At 55.5% G+C, this 17,415-nt stretch overlaps 7 protein-coding genes across 7 annotated transcripts; 4 read left to right on the forward strand and 3 right to left on the reverse strand.

Annotated features, from left to right (window-relative positions):
- Positions 1-137: 137 nt before the first annotated feature.
- On the forward strand, positions 138-1,991 carry BCV69DRAFT_280944 (MFS general substrate transporter; the record flags this gene model as incomplete). The annotated part of the gene is made up of 3 exons (XM_025491795.1): positions 138-553; positions 642-1,036; positions 1,170-1,991. Coding segments are annotated over exons 1-3 (1,511 nt in total), but the record flags the coding sequence as incomplete, so codon positions are not given.
- Positions 1,992-2,181: 190 nt separating this feature from the next.
- BCV69DRAFT_280946 (hypothetical protein) lies at positions 2,182-5,091 on the reverse strand. Its single transcript, XM_025491796.1, has 6 exons — positions 4,952-5,091; positions 4,741-4,845; positions 4,621-4,672; positions 4,460-4,542; positions 4,161-4,387; positions 2,182-4,094 (listed from the first exon to the last, which is right to left on the reverse strand). Exons 1-6 carry the CDS (start codon positions 5,025-5,027, stop codon positions 2,238-2,240), a joined length of 2,400 nt encoding a protein of 799 aa, XP_025350498.1. The 5' UTR covers positions 5,028-5,091; the 3' UTR covers positions 2,182-2,237.
- A 726-nt stretch (positions 5,092-5,817) lies between these two features.
- On the reverse strand, positions 5,818-7,494 carry BCV69DRAFT_280947 (seven-hairpin glycosidase). The gene has a single exon (XM_025491797.1). The coding sequence runs from the start codon at positions 7,412-7,414 to the stop codon at positions 6,056-6,058; it is 1,359 nt and encodes a 452-aa protein (XP_025350499.1). The 5' UTR covers positions 7,415-7,494; the 3' UTR covers positions 5,818-6,055.
- Positions 7,495-8,132: 638 nt separating this feature from the next.
- On the forward strand, positions 8,133-10,492 carry BCV69DRAFT_280948 (DNA/RNA polymerase). The gene has a single exon (XM_025491798.1). It carries the CDS (start codon positions 8,154-8,156, stop codon positions 10,389-10,391), a length of 2,238 nt encoding a protein of 745 aa, XP_025350500.1. The 5' UTR covers positions 8,133-8,153; the 3' UTR covers positions 10,392-10,492.
- Positions 10,493-10,653: 161 nt separating this feature from the next.
- BCV69DRAFT_310807 (hypothetical protein) lies at positions 10,654-12,274 on the forward strand. The gene is made up of 2 exons (XM_025494819.1): positions 10,654-11,633; positions 11,741-12,274. Exons 1-2 carry the CDS (start codon positions 10,809-10,811, stop codon positions 12,116-12,118), a joined length of 1,203 nt encoding a protein of 400 aa, XP_025350501.1. The 5' UTR covers positions 10,654-10,808; the 3' UTR covers positions 12,119-12,274.
- A 143-nt stretch (positions 12,275-12,417) lies between these two features.
- BCV69DRAFT_280951 (hypothetical protein) lies at positions 12,418-14,990 on the forward strand. The gene has a single exon (XM_025491799.1). It carries the CDS (start codon positions 12,474-12,476, stop codon positions 14,853-14,855), a length of 2,382 nt encoding a protein of 793 aa, XP_025350502.1. The 5' UTR covers positions 12,418-12,473; the 3' UTR covers positions 14,856-14,990.
- Positions 14,991-15,497: 507 nt separating this feature from the next.
- On the reverse strand, positions 15,498-17,327 carry BCV69DRAFT_297282 (hypothetical protein; the record flags this gene model as incomplete). The annotated part of the gene is made up of 1 exon (XM_025494098.1): positions 15,498-17,327. The coding sequence occupies one exon, from the start codon at positions 17,325-17,327 to the stop codon at positions 15,498-15,500; it is 1,830 nt and encodes a 609-aa protein (XP_025350503.1).
- Positions 17,328-17,415: the final 88 nt, after the last annotated feature.

The raw sequence follows: 17,415 nt of genomic DNA on the forward strand, positions 1-17,415 counted from the left end.
GCGCCTGAAGAGGCACTGCAGCAGTCTTTCCCCGGACGACGAAGCTCGGCACGGACCAATGACATCGCCCATAAGCGAATGGCGCAATCCTTCAGAAATACCCAATCTCGCACGCAATCGGGAAAATCAGCAGACCCCTGGCACTGCTTCCTCGCGATGGAGGTACAAGTATCTTTGATGACTGTCAAGAGTAATGTGATTCTTACTTTTTGCACAATATCTTTCGGGCGGTCCCAGAAGCAGTCGCGGCAGAGGCATCATGAGCGCCGATCGTACCCTCGCTCCTGCACTGCCCGTACCCTCCAGGGACAAGGCCGCGCGTGTCGACAGCATCTCTTCAGGCTCATACCAGGAGCAAATCCACTCAGCCTCTCGTGAGACTTCCTCTGAATCGCCGGAGCCTTCTGATGAAAAGGCTGCAGCTGCAGCTCACCATGGTCGTGAAGGAGTGGATCCAAACCCGGTATATACAGCGGAGGAGGAGCGGAGGTTGGTGCGGAAGATCGACCTGCTTCTGCTGCCTTCGCTGAGCATCTTGTACCTGTTGAGCTTCCTGGACAGGAGCAAGTGAGTAACGGATTCGTCATCTAAGCGTGTTGAGCACGGTCGACTTAAACTTCTTGCTCCTCTCCTTACCTCACCTTAGCATCGGAGCAGCAAAGATCGACGGTATGGCCACCGACCTCCATCTGGGCACTCAATACCCCACTGCTCTCACCCTCTTCTTCGTAGGCTATGTCCTATTCGAGATCCCGGGCAACTGGGGTCTCAAATTGACCAAACCAGCCTTCTGGATGCCCATGACGACAGTCTGCTTCGGGGTCGTCTCACTCACGCAGGGACTAGTGCATAACACCTCGGGACTGTTGGCAGTGAGGTTCTTCTTGGGCGTCTGTGAAGCAAGCTTGTTCCCCGGAACGGTCTTTATATTCTCGCAGTGGTACCTGCGAAAGGAGCGCGTCGTACGTGTGAGCTTCTTCTTCAGCGCAGCTGCTGCAGCGGGCGCATTTGGTGGGATCTTGGCCTACGTGATTGGCTTGATGGACGGAATTGGTGGCAAGCGTGGATGGCAGTGTGAGTATCCAGCGCTCTGAGGAGCTGAGATGGTACTGTACCTGACTCTAGCTGACTTGACCCGCTTCGGCCGCGCTGCGTTGGCTTACGCTCACAGGGATCTTCATCATCGAAGGTCTCCTCACCATCGTCATCGCCGGCATTACCTTTTTCACCATCCCCCACTACCCCTACAAGACCAACTGGTTCAACCCCCGCGAGCTCTCCATCCTCCACCATCGCCTTCGTCAAGATTCCGATGCTCTAGAGGAGGAAGGTTTTAACTGGTCCGGTGCAAAGCAAGCATTCAAAGATCCGCTAGTGTACGGGTTTTGTTTCCTCTTCCATGGTGTGAGCTTCGCACTCTATACCATCTCCCTCTTTGCCCCCTCCATCATACTGGGAATGGGATATACATCTTGGCAAGCGCAACTCCTTACTACACCGCCTTACGTCTTTTCTTTCCTGGTGACAATGCTCGTTGCCTGGACTGCAAAAAGGACAGGGATTCGTGCACCGTACATTCTAGGGAGTATACTGGTGGCCATCCTGGGGTATATTGTCCTCATCACCTCTCCCACGGTAGGAGGGCAGTACACTGCTCTGTTCCTCATCGTCGGTGGAGTCTACCCAGCGGATGCGCTCCTCCTTGCTTGGCCTTCGGAGAATATCGCAGGGGCAACAAAGAGGAATACGGCACTCGCGATGGTCATCTCGATTGGAAACGTGGGCGCAATCATTGGGACACAGCTCTATCGTGAGCCATTGGGAGGGCTGAGCAACGCGGGATATCACGTGTCAGAAGGGCTTACGATCCTTTGGCTCTGCATTGGATTGAGCGCTTGCTCCTTCCTGTGGTGGCGTATGTCGCGCGCTAATGCCTACCGGAAACGGATCCTAGACGGGCAAGCGGAGGGGTCAGAAGGGTTCAGGAGTGAGGCGGAGAAGAGTAAGGAGGAGATTTCGCAGGAGTGGAGAGAGCTGGGTGATCGAAGACTGACGTGGCAATATCAAACGTGAGGGTGTGCGTCATACGTGCGAGTCAGCCCGCTCTATAGACAGTCCCTGATCTAATGCGTAACAGCAGACGACGTGATGCCGACAGTAATTGTATCAAATTTGTCATTGCTCAGCAGTCGTAGTGCGTGACACGCGTCTTTTGATCCTTTCTTCCGCCCCTCGCTTCACATCTTGACCGCCTTGTAAAAGGAGGCATACATATTTACCCGATCAATCGCCTTGCCATCTTTCCTGATATGGATAGGCTGTACCCTGAATCCCATCTTTTCAAACCTCTGCCTGTACCAAGGCTCCTTGGCAGCGCTCCTCCAGAAGACGGCTCCTCCGGGAGCAATGACCCTGCTGAGCTCACGAATTTCGCGGTCCAGGTCAGAGATGGACGTGTTGGCATCGTCCCTGGAGGCCTTGAGGGAGGGGGCGGGGACTTGAGGAGCAATGGGGTCGAACCAGTCCATGTGGTCCATCAGGATTGCGTGAGTGAGGGACCCGTCGCCTAGACCGCGCAGGACGTGCACGATGGAGTCGGTGTGGAGCCTGAAGGCATTCAGTGTCTGCGCTGCTTTCTCTTTGAGCGACTCGAAGGCGTCTCGCTTGAGGTACAGTGGACAAGACTCGTGTGTGTATCGGCCGGTGAGACAGAGGTGGTAGTGGTAGTTGTCGTCTTTGAGCAGGGTGTGTTTGACCACGGGATCGAGAGTGTCGGCGGCAAATTGTCCAGCAGTGACGCCTTCGTTACGGAAGCAATTGTACTGGTTGATAGGAACCCCGAGGGCGTTCCACAGGAACGCAGGGTTAGATAGAACGAGGTTGATGAAGGTCTTGTTGATCAAGATCTTACGTAGATGCTTGGCCCAAATGGACTGTTGCTGCTCGAGAGTTGGAGCTTCACACATGCGTTGTGCCCACTTATTGACGCCTGCCAATTGGAATAGAGTCTTGGCCAAGCGAAGGGCATGGCCAGAGTAGCCCCTGAAGTAGAAGTTGCGGTCCCAGCAGTGCGTGTTGAGACGCCAGAACTGGTAGGCGTGGCTAGACAGGTGAGGTGAGATCTTGCTGTCGAGTAGCTCTGCAAAGTTGTTGCACTTGCCGTGTCCAAACAGACCCCAGAACTCATCGTACGTCAGCGCAGCGATGGAAGCTAGCTTCAGCTCGAGGAGATGACCTTGGCAAGGGTTCATGTCGACACAGTGGATTCGGTGAGGCTTTGCAGCAATGGCGTAGTGAAGAGCATTGTCTCCAGCAGAGGTGATGCAGAGCACGGAATCGGTGGACTTGAGGTTCATGTGCTCAATGTCGACATAGGGGTCCTCCCACGTGAAGCCGTAGATCCAAGTCCTGAACATCTCACTGAATTTGTTGTCGACGAATGGCAAGCGCCAGGTGTGGGATTGATAGTGGAACGAGCTTAGCGGCAGCTTAGGACCTAGATCCAGTCGAACAGCATCGTCGAGGCTGACATCAGATTCTCCCTCCTCGTCCGAGCCCCGACGTCGGACTGAGCTGGAGGTGCTACTCTCGGTGGCCTGGGAATACCGACGCTGTAGGGCTGTAGACTTCGCCGTCCCCTCTTCCTCTTGCTTCTGAGCGAGCATATGAGCAAAGGATAGCTCCGGGAATGAAGGAGGGCAAATGACCCGGTTGCCCGCCTCAATCTCGTAAGCGTGAACGGCCTTGGTTGTGTCTCGGCTGCGAGAGCACCCGATCCACACGTAGAAGGGGATGCGAACGATGAAAGGGATGATGAATCGGTTTCGCCCATTGTAGCACTTGATTGTACCGAATTTGTACTCTAGGTAGTCTCGTCGAGCAGGATGTAGCTCTACGTGGTCTAAGGAGAACCAAGTCCGCCAGAACCAGCGACTGAACCAGCCGCATTCCCTGCGTACGTCACCTCCGACCAAGGCGGTCTGAGGTCCTGGACTGGTCTTGCCCGATACGTAAAAGTCAGCCACTCCAAAGATGCCGGTATCAGGGTCCAGCATGTCATTGATGCGGTCCAGCACGGCATAGAAGGGCGGGATCTGCGGGTACACGAATTGTCAGAACCAGTCCGAAGTGACTACACAAAGCTGCTGAACTATGCTCACCATCGAAATAGAGTAGCTGCATGTGAAGAGATCGACCTTGTGGTCTTCAGGCAACCCAGGCAAGGTAAAACCAGCGGCATCCTGGCAAAGGACCTGCACATTCTTCCAGCCTCTTGAGCGGAACCTTTGCCGAGCCACTTCGAGGAGAGGCTCGCAAAGATCGATGAGATAGATCTGCGATAGCTCCTCGAGTGGAAAGTACTCTGCCATTTGCTCGATATTCCAGCCTGCGAAGTTATAGTGGAGGATTGAGCTTTTCGGTCGCACAAGCAGCATACTAGAGGCAGAGGAGCACTCACCAGTACCTCCCCCAATGTCTACCCAGACCAAAGGCTTTCCGGGATGCTTTGCCTTCATTTCTCGAAGCTGAGCAGCACAGAGCCTAAATTGAGTGACAGGAGACATATTTGGTTGAGTCACTCGAGCTGCTTCAATAAGCGCTACAGCTGCTCTCACTCACTTGAGCATGGTCTTTCGCCCCCGTAGCAGTCCATTGCGCGTCGCGTCGTACACTGGTGAGGCAGCAGAATTTCAGCATTAGCCCCTTTACACTTTCGCTTTTCTAGATCGCTTCACTCACCACTAGCCTGATGCTGGTAGAACCTATCCAACCTCTCACTCTGATTAGCCACCTTCCCAATCGGCTTCAAGAAGCAATTCCACGCAAATGTGAGAGAAGTGCGAGCTGCGTAGGTCGAGCAGAAGCATTGATCAGATCGAGGTCTCCGTCAGCCAGTCGTCAGCTACTTCTCGTCTTGGACAATGCGTCCCCTTCCTCGATGTGAACTCACCGGTCTTTGATGCTCGGAGGACACAGAGGATGACGAGGGCATTAAGGAGGGTGTATTGGAATACGATGGAGGTCATGAAGCTGGGTAGGCCCGAGTGGGCGTCGGGTGCCCACAAGAGTGGGAGGTTCGACATGACCGTAGTAGTGTCAGAGGAGGGTCAGAGATGGAGAGGATGAGGAAGGGAAAGAGGCAGAAGGGGTTGGGTGGAGAAGGTATCCCCCTGTGGAAGCGTGGTTGGCTATAAAGGGCCATTGGCTGGCGCAGAGGGGCGGCTCTCTGGTGCTGCTGCTGCTGCAGGCCCCTCCCTCCTTCTTCCTTCCTTCGTTCCTTCCCCGCATAGCTGGCTCGAGGGAAGGTACAGACTGGCTGAGTGCGTGTGCGTGTGCGTGCCGAGGTGTTGCTGCCATTGCAGTGTGCCGTTGCTTCCAACGTCGTACTAAGACGCTTCTACCCTACACCTTCTTTCCGGAAAGGTGCACGGGCCACGCCACCCCCGCCCCTTGAAACGTGTCCCGAGGCGGTAGGGCACGTTCTGCTCCACCCCTCGACTCGCACCCAACGGCTGCCTTGCCGCGCAAAGTTGCTGCCTTACTCCCTCGGCTGAAGAGATGAAGGATCCTTTCATGGATCCCCGGTTGATGGGGGACATACACACACGCACACGCGCGGACGCGCAAGCGAGGACACCACAGTGGTCTGTTGCACGATAATGACGATGCGTTACCACCTGGCGCGTATAAGCGGCACGCGTCGCATCACGGACTCTGTGTCTGGTTTGGTTTATATACAATCGAGGATTTGCCCTTGCGCACTGCCTGCCTCGACTCTCTCCTTTCTCATTGTGGTCTGCCCCCCGCTCCCGGCTCTTTTCATGCCCATCACCCACACATTTTACCTTACTTGAAGGACGTCGCCTCTGTTGGTGCAAAGATGGGCAATGGATGAGCCTCGGTGTTGAGGACCCACTGTGAGAGCGGCAAAGTGGACTGATCATCGAAGAGCAGATACAGATATTTGAGCGTCTCACTGAGCCAGAAGGTCTCCTGTCAAGGGCAGGTTTACGTGATTCCGAGCATGAGAAAGATTAGCAAGAGGATCACCACATTACGCCGCATTACTGCTCGCTCGCTCACTCACCATCTTGTCTTCGTGCTCTATTGCGTCCAGGTCAGCATCCACATCCTTGATTCCCGCATACGCGCCATTGGGCAGCTTGCAATGCTTCTCAAAGGCCTGGAAGATCTCCCAACCCCACTCGCGATAAATTGGGTCACCGCTAAGATGGAAACCAACAAATAGAGACTCGACTGTTTCCGGCCGCAAGATGTTCCTCGCATCGATCAAGGGCGCAGCTGGCTTACCCTCAACTTCAGGCGCAGGCTGCTTGATATACCAATCTTCTTCCTTGCCCTGAGGATCGTTGGGAGCTCTCCAAAAGGCGATTTCGGGACCGAGACCAGTGCTAGTCTCCTGATACGTAGTCATACACCCTCGCACAATCTCATGTCCTACAGTCCAGTCTTCCTGCTGAACAGCAGAGACGGTCATCGAACCCGACTGGGCGCCTGCGTAGGGAGCCCCAATCTCGTGCGCGCCCAGCATCAGGGCGCCGCCTAGGAAACAGACGAGGTGGTCCTGCTTAGGCAGCAGTCTGAAGACGGGCGCTTGACCCTTGCCCATTACCCTTGGAATGATCTCAGAGGTGAAAAGAAAAGGAGGATCCGAGAAGGTGCTCTTCTGGACCAAGTGCTTCTTGACGCCAGTCATGGAGCGGTCAAACATGTCCCTATACACCTCCTCTGACCGGTTCGTTTGCACGTACTGCTTGATGAGATACTCGAAGTACGAGTCACCTCGAGATCCCAATCGGACCGGTGAAAGGTAGAATTGACCAGTCTCAGCACTGATGAAGATCGGCAATAGACCATCCTGAGTCCCGGTCCTCGTAGCTTCACGCACGGCCGCCATGGGCCGTTCCGCCAAGGTCCATAGACTCTTCTCCTGCAGTAGATGAGAGAGGTATTTGAACTCCATCTGGACCGTAGTAGCTTCAGCTAAGCTCGACGCCCCATTATTGTCCACGTCGACGAATGCTTCGCCAGAGTGGAAGTCGACTTCCCGCTTGGGGATACCAGTCGGCGTGTCGAATGCCGGTCGCAGATGGTGGGAGAGTTGCTCGGCAGTTTCCAAGAACATCTGAGCATCCCCGGGGTCGCAGATCCTGTAAAAGGATGACGTGAGACCTTCGATGTTCGATGGGTGCTCTGTGCAGAGTGCATAAGCGGAGAGAAGACCGCCCAGCGTTCGTATCACTGTCTCGAAGACGTTCATTTTGCCCCTCTTGCCCCACTTGTCAGCACCCCCGTGCAAATTGGTCCGCACCCAATCCCTAGCGCGCTTATACTCTGACTCCTCACCAAAGAGGATGAGTGTATCGAGAGTGTCAATGATTGTGTAGCCCATTCCTCCATCGATACTGAGATTGGATCCTGTGTGGCTCAGAGGATGGTACTCGTCTGAGCCCCATGCCTCGGCAACGTATGCTGACCATGAAGACTGGAAGGCTGCCTTGACAGCATCTCTCTTGCCTTCATCGGCAGTTGTGATGGGGCTCTGGGGCATGCTCCTCGGCTGCACATCGAAGGGAAGGGATGGACGAGATGTGAAGCTCTTGAATTGCAGCTCCAGCTGCTTGATGCGCTGCTCTCGTTCTGATAGCCCTCCTGTGCCACCATCCGACTTTGATGACTGCTCAGCGTTTCCGTGGGCTTTGGAGATTGAGCCCGGCTGGGGGGACACAATGTAATAAGAGTAGTGTGTGTAGCCTACCCAAGCGAGGCACATGGTCGCAAAGCCTAGCAGCATCCCCCGTCGAAGCGGTGTGCCCCATCCAGGAGGCGCGCCAGAAGTCTGTGACTTTGCGTTAGGCTTGGTCGCAGCATCGCTGGACGACTTTGTGGCGGCCTGATTGCGCCTACGGGTAGCCATGCTATACGTGGAGTGGAACCCTTAGGATGCGAATGTCAGGAAGGAACAGAACGACAACTGCATCAGCGGAAGTGACAACCTGGCGGACGCGATGTGGGCGTCAGCCGACACGGAACGGAAGCCTTCTGAGTCCTGTCCTCCTTCCCCTCAGTGCACGAAGGGTTTCGCCTCATCGCCGCATACATCATCATTGGCCGGTAGCGATGAGGACAGGATGTCCCACGATGCTCATAGAGTGCCTATCACCTTCCGTCATCTGGTGAGCGCTGGAAGTCTCAATGCCTCAAACCCTCTGCGCGTCATCTCTCTGGTTGACGTCGACGCGGCTTACGCTCAATTCGAAGCTTCGCGCCTCGGAGTGGATTCGTCAGTGGTACCCCTCGCGGTACAACAGTGGAACGGTCTCATCGCAATCTCGTATGCTGCGAGGAAGTTTGGTATTACCAGACATGAGACAGTTGAGTCAGCCAAGGAGAAATGTCCTGAGATCCGGCTAGTCCATGTGGCCACTTATGCAGAAGGGGCTCAGAGGGCGGAATACAATGAGGATCCGAGTCCAACGACCCACAAGGTCTCCCTCGACCCTTATCGCCGGGAGTCCCGCAAGATCGTCGCCATCTTTGACGAGATGTGCCCTTTGGGAGCCGTCGAGAAAGCTTCCATCGATGAGCTCTACTGCGATTTGACTCTCGCAGTGAGGCAGGTCATCCTCCAGAGGTTTCCCGAACTTGCTCGTCCACCGGCCAACTCCCCTCTGGGACTCGATACCCCACTCCCGCCGCCGCCCAAAATCGACTGGACTGATCTGGGCTATCGCGTCCCGACAGAGGGGGCTCACCAAGAATCGGCAGAGGGAGATGATGCGAAGGACGCACAGGAAGCGGACAAGCAGGCTTCACGGCAGGAAGAGCTGCAGGAGAGCGTGAGGGAAGAGATTGCCGCAGACACCTTCAAGACAGCCGCTATCAATTCGTCGCCCCCGCTCGTCCAGCAAGCCGCATCTTGGACCGATTACGCCTTGGCTTGCGGCGCCGAGCTCATCCTCAAGATTCGGCAAGAGGTCATGGATCGGCTTGGCTACACGATGTCAGCTGGTATTGCCCCGAACAAGACCCTGGCGAAGCTCTCCGCCGGAATGAAGAAGCCCAATTGCCAGACTATTCTCGTCCCTGGCGCCATTCACGCTTACCTGAAGGACCTACCTTTCCAGAAGATCCGCTTCCTCGGCGGCAAGCTTGGAGACGCGATTGCAAAGGAGTGGGAGCGATCGACGGTGGGCGATTTATGGTCTGTGACTCTTGCAGAGCTGCAAGAGAAGGTGGGGGACGAGTCAAAGTGGGTCTATGATGTTCTGCGTGGTATCGATCATACGCCGGTCATTGAGAGGACGGCAAATAAAACGATGCTGGCATCCAAGAATGTCAAGCCACCGATACGGACGCTGCAGGAGGCTCAGAGGTGGATCTCGATTCTTTCCTTGGAACTGTGTGTTCGACTGAAAGAGGCTAGGGAAGAATCGCCCAACATTTGGCCTTCGACCATGGTCTTGCGATACCTCAAGGCAGGGGAGACTGCCCGAAGTCGCCAGTCTAGCTTTCCCTTTGTGAGGGATCTCAAGCCCGAGAGCGTCGCGGTCGTTGCTGAGCGCCTCTGGGGAGAGGCTGTCGGGGAGCAGATGTCCAGCGGGAAGCAGCTGTCTGAGATCATCGTTATTGCGCTCGGCTTTTCGGGCTTAGAGGCCGGCGAGCAAGGGCAGAGAAGCATTGAAGGCTTCTTCACCAGCAAAGCAGCTGCCTCGAATGCAAAAGTCCCTGCGCTAGCTGCAGCATCCCCGCCGATACCGCAAACAATCTCTTCGAAGCGCGAGCGTGCTTTGGAAGGCGAGACGATGGAAGGCAAGGGAGAAGACGGGCGGTCACCCTCGCCACTGGGCGTTGTCAATGGAACGATTGGCGAGCCGTCGGCGAAAAAGATCAAAAAGGTCAAAGCCTCCGGTCTTCAGTCGCTCTTCCAGAAGGCTGCAGAAGTGACATCTCCCCTGCAGCCTGAAGCAGCGCAGCCTTCAGTGGCGCAAGATGCTAGTCTGGACAGTGTGTCCCCTGCACCACTCACCGAGGAAGCGCCGTCGATGCCATCCTGGACTTGTCCCGAGTGTCAAGCAAAGATCCTGCCGCGAGCGCATGTCGGAGAGCCAGGTCGAGCGGAGGAGGGGGAAGATTCAGACAGACGACTAGCACAAGCAAAGCAGGACCATGAAGACTGGCATTTCGCCGTCAACCTGCAGAAGGAGCACAGTGCAGCGTTGCAACCCAGAGGAAGTTTGGGCCCTTCGGCTTCCCAAGCTCCAGCTTCCCAAAGAAGTGCGTCGCAGAAGGGCGGCGGCGGCAAGGGGTCGAAGGACAAGAAGGCGAACAAGAACGCTATTCAGAATTTCTTCAAGAAAGGAGGCTGAGAGGTGGTACGGGTTCAAGAGTGGAGAGGACACTTTGTTGTTATATACCTGCATTGTACACTGCACATTCCGCTAACATGCAACTGATACCATAGACATACATTGACGCTCGTGAGAAGTGAGCCTCCTGAGAGATGCTACCCTTTCGCGCCTCGGGCAGAGCCAAGCCGGGTCTGAATCGGCTCGGCATTTCCGTCGCCGGCGACTTCAAGGCGAGCAACGACTTGTCACACCTGCACCTTGATTGATTCACACGACACGACTCAGCGCACTCGAGCTCAATCACTGAGGCCACAAAATCTCATCATCGATCCAATGCTTTCACCAATCACCTTCGGCACCTTCATTCTCGTCGCAATCTTTGGTCTCGCCGGCCTCCACTCCATTCTTACGTGGTAGATCGAGACCTGACCCGCCATGGCTAGGATCATCTCTGACGATTCTCGTCCCACTGGCCGCCCTGGAAGGAGAAGCTCTGCCAAAGACAAGAAACCTCCGCCATTGATCTCGTACCTCATTTTCCTACTCCCCGCTCTCGCCTTTGCCATTGGCTTCTATGCCCACTACACTTCCGTCCACGCTTCTCCATACGACAGGCTCGCCTCGTTGCAGAAGCTCTCACCTCCAGAACTTCGAGTCAAAGCTGGCCTGCCCGCCGAGTTCGGACAATGGTTGGACTCATACCCCTTTGCAAAACTGCCCTGGCTCCTTGATGTGATCTTCGGAGATCTCATGTCACACAACATGGGCAAAGGCCTCTTCACGCTCGTCCTCTCCGCCGCTACGACTCCCTTTGCCGCACTGATCTTCGATGCTCTACGACCAGGTACGCCTCTTATGCTTGGCATCGGATACCTCCTCTTGGTGTGCCTGATTGGACAGATTGTGATGATAGGCTTTGCGATCCCTGCCTTCTTCCTCCCCGTCTGGACTTGGTACACCTGGAGGCAAGCCACTCACTCGCCAAAAGTGATGCGACCTTTACCCTCACCACCAATGCCCCAGATCAAGACTGCGAGTGTGGCACTTGGGCTATCGATTCTGACTGCCGTGTGGACTCTCTTGGTACCCCCTTCGAGCAGCAAGCACTTCTTCTGGGCTTCATCGGCCTTCCAACTTTACCCACTGGTCTGGTTGCCTCTGCTGTTCATCAAGCCTGTAGAGCCGACGAAAGCTCCCAAGAGCCCACGTCTGGCAGCTGCAAACGTTCTCATGCTTATGGCTTATGTCAATATCCCCATTGTAAGTGTTGTAAAGAAGTCAATGGACCGAAGCTCAGGCATGGTATCTCGCTGTCGTGCTCGCTCTTCTGACAGTACACTTTCCTTTGCGTTCGCTCGCTTCATCAGTACTGGCTCGGTCTCTATCTCTGTGTCCCAGATCTGCTAACAATTATGCGCACCGGCTCAGGCTGGCCAGACGACATCACACGCCTCATCTTCTACGACACTGTTGCTCTTACCCTCGCATGGTACATCATGGTTCTGATTCAAGCTGAAGTCGATGTTCGCGCCCTTCAATGCGGCGGTCCCCGAGTGCATAGGGCTCGTCTGTTCATCGAAGATACAGTCTTTGGGAGCGTGGGTGCTGTGCTGGGAGGTCCTGGCTTTGGCATGGGCATGTACTTTGCTAGGAGGGAAATCATGGCAGAGAAGGCGAGGTGGGGAGTCCAACCAGATTTTGCAACCGCTGGCAAGGAGGTGAAAGGAGCTGAGGGCAAGAAATGAAAATCGCGCGTATACGTTGACAATCCATACTGTCCTGGTCTACCATCGTCTGAAGTAGATTTACCATGGCATGGCGTAGCTCGAGACGCAGGCCAAATTACTTGTCCACGTCGTGTGTCCCTAATCGGTTTCTAGCAAGAGATGCCGCCATTTCCCACGCGCTTGGCGGGAAGCTGCCAGTGTGACGTCAAATTGTGGAGCCGATCATGCAAGGCAGTGCCGCACTTCGACGCCCCCAAGCTGCTCCCAGTTGAAGCTCAAGTCGCTGGCGGACATTTTCTCTGGTGTTGCACTGGACGGGTAATCTCCCGTCCTACCATATCCAATCATCTCTGAAGCTACTACATTCTACGTGATGACCACGGCCGCTACAGGCGAGGAACAAGCTGGTCCAGCCGCGTCCCAGGCCCCTGCCGGTATCGTGCAGCGGGCAGCAGACATGGGAGCGGATGCAGCTACCAGCGTAGCCAACAGTGGCTTTGCCCAAAGTGCCTCCAATGCCGTTTCTTCAGCTGGCGACTCCGTTGCCAATGCTACCGCCAGGGCCTTGGGCGATTCGGCTACAACAGCTCACGAGTCGGGAGATCATCATGAGAAGGACCATGGTGAGATCCCCAAGGCTCATCCCAATGATGTTCCCGATCGCATGAAGGACCATCCGCACCTCGATCACCCTCCTGCCGTCGCTTCTGGCGATGAGGTTCGCCCCGCCGAGCCAGAAATTCAGGATCTTGGATGGAGCGAGGATCCCAAAGTGCCTCAACCGGTCATCTTTGGAGCTACCAATGAGAATGTCTGGGTGCTGGTTCGTCGATTCAACAAGCAGGTCTACCATGTCAAAGCGCTGCCTCATCCGCCTCCCGGCGAGCTCGACTGCAACATTGCAGATAAGGACGAATTCTTTCCCGATAAGCTACGATCGACTCTGGAAAGATGTTACACCACCGTTGGTATTGGTATGATCTCCCTCTTCACCCACATCGCACGTGTACGATCCTGGAAGGAGACGAGGAGGACTGCCCTTTTTGCCGGCATCTACTTCATCGCCTTCATCTTCGGCTACCTCGTGACCACCTTCAGCGCCTTTCTCTTGCTCCTCTTTGTCTCTCCACGTGCTCGCACCATCCTCTTCCCGCCTGCTCCACTAGCTGCCATTTCCAGCAAAGGAACAGCGCAGGTACCCAAGTCGGGCCACCTAGGCAGCACAGACTCGGCTACTGGAGCAGCAGAGTCGTACAAGGGTGAAGCGGTCGAGCAGGAAGCTAGCAATCTCGTCAGCTCCATCTCCTCTGTGGCTGTCTCGACGGCAGTAGGCAAAGGCGCCCCTTCCGTCGATGATGCACACCCAGACGACATCGATGAGGAAGACTCTGAAAAGGGACGAGCGACCGAAGAAGCTCTGCCTGACCCGACCCAGGTGGCCAAGAAGGGTGCGGAAGCCAAGAGCAAGGCTGCGGGCGATCCGAAGCTGGAAAAGGGCGACCATACTGCTGGGGCCGTCGATCACTCTGTCTGGACTCAGCTGCAGCCCATCCTACACGCCCTGGAGGATGTAGCTGACACCTGGGAGCGATTCGGCAATGCCCTCAGTCCCACCCCTCCCTTCCATCAGTACCGCAACCGAGTCTTCATCGCAGCTGCTCTCGTCTTGCCAATCTTCCTCCTGAGTCTCTTCGTCACCCCCTGGATGGTCTATCATGGCACCGCCTTCGGCATTGGTTTCGGCTTCTTTGGTCAACCAGCCTTCGATGCCGTCAAGCTTAGTGATGCACGCAAGTGGCTCGACAAGAATTTCCCCAAGTGGAAGGAAGCACTGCAGCTCAGGAACAGTCTACTCAAGGGAGTGCCTACGAATGCCCAGCTCACAATTACTCTTCTGCGTATCGCCGAGGCGGCCAAGAGTCCTCTACCACCACCACCACCTCCTATTGCTGCGCCCAAGCCCGAAGCTTCACAGGGAAACGAAATGGCCGGAGATGTACCTCCCGAGTACCAGCAGGAGATGAAGGAAGCCGTGCACGAAGGTCGCGGCGATGCTGCTCCCAAGCCCGATGGATCTACGACGTCTGCTCCGGACGCGGCAACTACAAAGAAGAAGTCTGGCAGCAAGCGAAGTTTGCTCATGGGCTTCTTCAAGGGAACGGTTGCTGGTGGTACCCAAGGTGTACTCACAGCCAATAGCGCAAAGGCCGTTGTTGGTTCCAATGTTTCGAAGAATCGTCTAGGTGTCGTCAAGAAGAATCTCCAGCAGGAAGCACGAGGAGATGGTCCTTCGTCCTTCAAGGGCCGACACAAGGGGAAGAGGGGCTACGTCGATGTCATCACTACCGCTGCTACACCCTGCGTCGTCTTTGAACCCGAGTGGGGAGCCCACGCCCGTGCGGCCCAAGCCGCAGTGGATGCAGTTCCTACAAAGGGGGACGAGGAAGGAGGCACAGAAGCCGATTCTGCCGCTACAAAGCAGACGCGTTCTGCCCTTCAAGCAGCTCTGGATGTGGCTCGACCTAAAGCACACTTTTCAGTCCAAATCGATGAAATTGTTGAATTGCGTAAAATTGGTGGATTAGGTTGGAAGGGGAAGATCATCGTTGGTTGGGCTCTTTCCAGTGAGATTGCAGATGGATTGGAGATCACCACTGTTACCGGTGAGAGGATTCGATTGACTGCTATGCCTAGACGGGATGAAGTCTTCAATAGGCTCGTCTCTTTGGGCAAGCAGCAGTGGGAGATGTGGTGAGCCACACACTAGGAAGGCTGTGCTGGTAACAGCTCGAGAACGTGAGGGTCTTGTGTGCTTCGCGGATCAACACGGCTTCGTACACCTACTTTTTATTGGCCAGCATCCAAGATTTGTATTACTCCACCTATTAGCTCCCTTTCTTCCTCCCTCTTGCAATAGATTGTCTCCGACTCACAACATCTACTTCTGCCTTCTTCGCTTCTTCATTGTTTGCACCAGACAGCTCAGCATGGAAGAGACATGGGAAGGGTATGATTGAACGGTGACTAAGTGAAAAGCGAACAAAGACGACGTACAGACTATGACCTAGGTGACTGAGGAAAAGAGGTGACTAGAGCAAACAGAGGGAACAAGTCGACTGCTGAATGGCAGTCATAAGAGAGGCTAAAAGGGGGAGAAAAGGAGAGCTGAAAATGGCGGACAGGGAGGGAAAGGGAAGGATACATGTAGATTAAGGCAGAAGAGAGGGTGAGAAGGGAAGCGTGACTCGCCTCGACCTTTGGGTGCTCCTATACAGGAGTATAAATCAGGAAATACTTGGTGGAAGAAAGCAACGAGGGGACGATGCCGAGCATCCGGTGTAGAGGGGACTTTTCCCCATCTATGGGAAACGTCTACGACTTGATGACTCCTGTCTGTCTATTTTGGTCCAGGAGCTGGAATACCAAGAAGAGCCTGCTCCAAACGATTCTTTGCTTGGCCTAGGCTGAGGAGGCGTGGTCGGGGCGACCAGCGAGGAGACCCGGCTATTGTTGAGCCGTTCTTGTCCGCACTGGGAGCAGGCTCCGATGCTCTGTAAGGCTCACAACTGGTGCGAGACGTCGTGTCATACGAGTCTCCTTGACTGTCTCCGCCAGCTTCCAGAAGACTGCCAAAAGCTCTTGCAGTCTGACTGACACTTGTGCGACGACCCACGAAAGTCCACGATGGTCGACGGAGGAAAGTGCTGTCCGACGAGGTACTTGGAGAAGCTAGTGAAGGGCCCAGAGGAGCCAGGCACGCTGCATTCTCGTCGACTGATGAAGGACCCAGCAAGCCAATCTTCGGAGGAGTAGTGGAGGCGACATTGGGGAACCCAATGTTCTGAGCGACAGGAGACGTCACGGTCCCTAGGATTCCGCTCATGACGCTCGACCTCCTTCTCCCCGCCCTGGAATCGGCGTGAGGGACATCCACACTGAAGTGCTTTGCCCTTGCGTCTTTGGAAACCTGCATGTCTTGCTCGTCTAGCAAGATCTCAGTCTCGTTCGTCTCCTCACAGCTGCTCTCTGAGCCTGTGCCTTCGTCCGAGGCGAGATCTGCAAGGATGCGAGCTTGAATGTGCGAGTTCGAGCTAGAAGGACAGGAGTCCGCTGAGTCGGAGCGTGACGAGGCACACAGTCGGGGTCGATATTCTTGAGGACCAGGAAGAGCGAGAGATGTAGCAGACAAGTAAGCAGAAGAGGAAGATGTGGATGAGATCCACCCAGCGGGGACAGCGCTGTTCTCTTGCTGGTCCGCTGAGGCGGCAGACGTCTGCCATACGCCTGGTTCCCTACTGTCCTCGACGGAGCCCTTGTGGAGTCCAAGCATCGACGATGCGTCGGCGGTCTCCATGTGGTTTCCTTTTGGAGCGACAGCAATCGAGCCCGTCGCAGGGTCAGACGGCAGCTGACTTTGGGTATACCTTTGCCTGCTTCGGAAGGGGTCGCTTGTTTCTTGCTCAACTTCAGGTCGGGCGCCCGCATCCTGCTGACCCCTCTCATTTGCGACGTAGTTCAGAGCCCAGTCGAGGTACAGAAGCTTCTCAGGACTCAGCGTGCCTCGAGGCAACCTGGGCATGCCATACTTGGTGTGAGGAGTCATAGGAGGTGCAGCAACGGCGAGAATGGCGTTGGCTTGCGCCGGAGAGAAGCCCACGGAGATGGCGGCTGCGAAGCGAGCGGAAGGTTGAAAGGGCTGGTTGACACGATGACGGTACATCGGCGCTTGGGAGTGCGTAGGCAAGTAAGAGGTACCAGCCGAGGCGGTATGGAGCTGTCGTGCGTACTCTAGTCTTCTTATTGCTGCTTGCGGATCGGTATCATCGACAATCGTTGAAGCTGAAGGCAGTGAGGGAAGTGCCGAAGGAGATCGCTGCTGACTTGGGGCAGGACGAGGAGGGATGGTGGAGACGGGATCTACAGAGGCAGACCTTTCCTTGTTACTCTTCTTTGAGCCAAAGACCTTGGCGAGGGAGAAGCTTCTGCCGCGAGAGCTCGACGGGGCTTCGCCTGCATTCGCCTGTGAGTCTTCATGGAGCGGTACTAGACGCATCTTCGGCGAGGGGCCGCTGGCGAGCGATGTGGGGCTGAGGACGCGCGAATGTCTTCGAGTGACCCTTGTAGGGCTGCTGGCCCAATCTTCTTTGGAGGTTGGGTAGGATGGAAGTGAGCTGAGAAGATCAGCCGACGTGTCGGTGAGACGAGGAGCTGAATCCATCGTCGTCATTGTCAGAGGGGCACGCCTTGGCAGGGGCGGCGGCAGGACGACAGTCTTGTTCCTCTCTTTGCTACCACGTCCTCTCGGCCCGGCTGAT

The sequence above is a fragment of the Pseudomicrostroma glucosiphilum genome (assembly GCF_003144135.1).
Source record: "Pseudomicrostroma glucosiphilum strain MCA 4718 unplaced genomic scaffold BCV69scaffold_2, whole genome shotgun sequence".
Taxonomy (NCBI): domain Eukaryota; kingdom Fungi; phylum Basidiomycota; class Exobasidiomycetes; order Microstromatales; family Microstromataceae; genus Microstroma; species Microstroma glucosiphilum.

Excerpts from the sequence above, each read along its gene's own strand:
- BCV69DRAFT_280946 (XM_025491796.1), bottom strand. The coding sequence starts at position 5,027 with ATGACCTCCATCGTATTCCAATACACCCTCCTTAATGCCCTCGTCATC. Across the intron at positions 4,543-4,620 it reads GGGCGAAAGACCATGCTCAA|GCTCTGTGCTGCTCAGCTTC; the intron begins GTGAGTGAGAGC and ends CACTCAATTTAG. Across the intron at positions 4,388-4,459 it reads AGACATTGGGGGAGGTACTG|GCTGGAATATCGAGCAAATG; the intron begins GTGAGTGCTCCT and ends ATAACTTCGCAG.
- BCV69DRAFT_280947 (XM_025491797.1), bottom strand. The coding sequence starts at position 7,414 with ATGGGCTACACAATCATTGACACTCTCGATACACTCATCCTCTTTGGT.
- BCV69DRAFT_280948 (XM_025491798.1), top strand. The coding sequence starts at position 8,154 with ATGTCCCACGATGCTCATAGAGTGCCTATCACCTTCCGTCATCTGGTG.
- BCV69DRAFT_280951 (XM_025491799.1), top strand. The coding sequence starts at position 12,474 with ATGACCACGGCCGCTACAGGCGAGGAACAAGCTGGTCCAGCCGCGTCC.
- BCV69DRAFT_310807 (XM_025494819.1), top strand. The coding sequence starts at position 10,809 with ATGGCTAGGATCATCTCTGACGATTCTCGTCCCACTGGCCGCCCTGGA. Across the intron at positions 11,634-11,740 it reads CTTATGTCAATATCCCCATT|TACTGGCTCGGTCTCTATCT; the intron begins GTAAGTGTTGTA and ends TCGCTTCATCAG.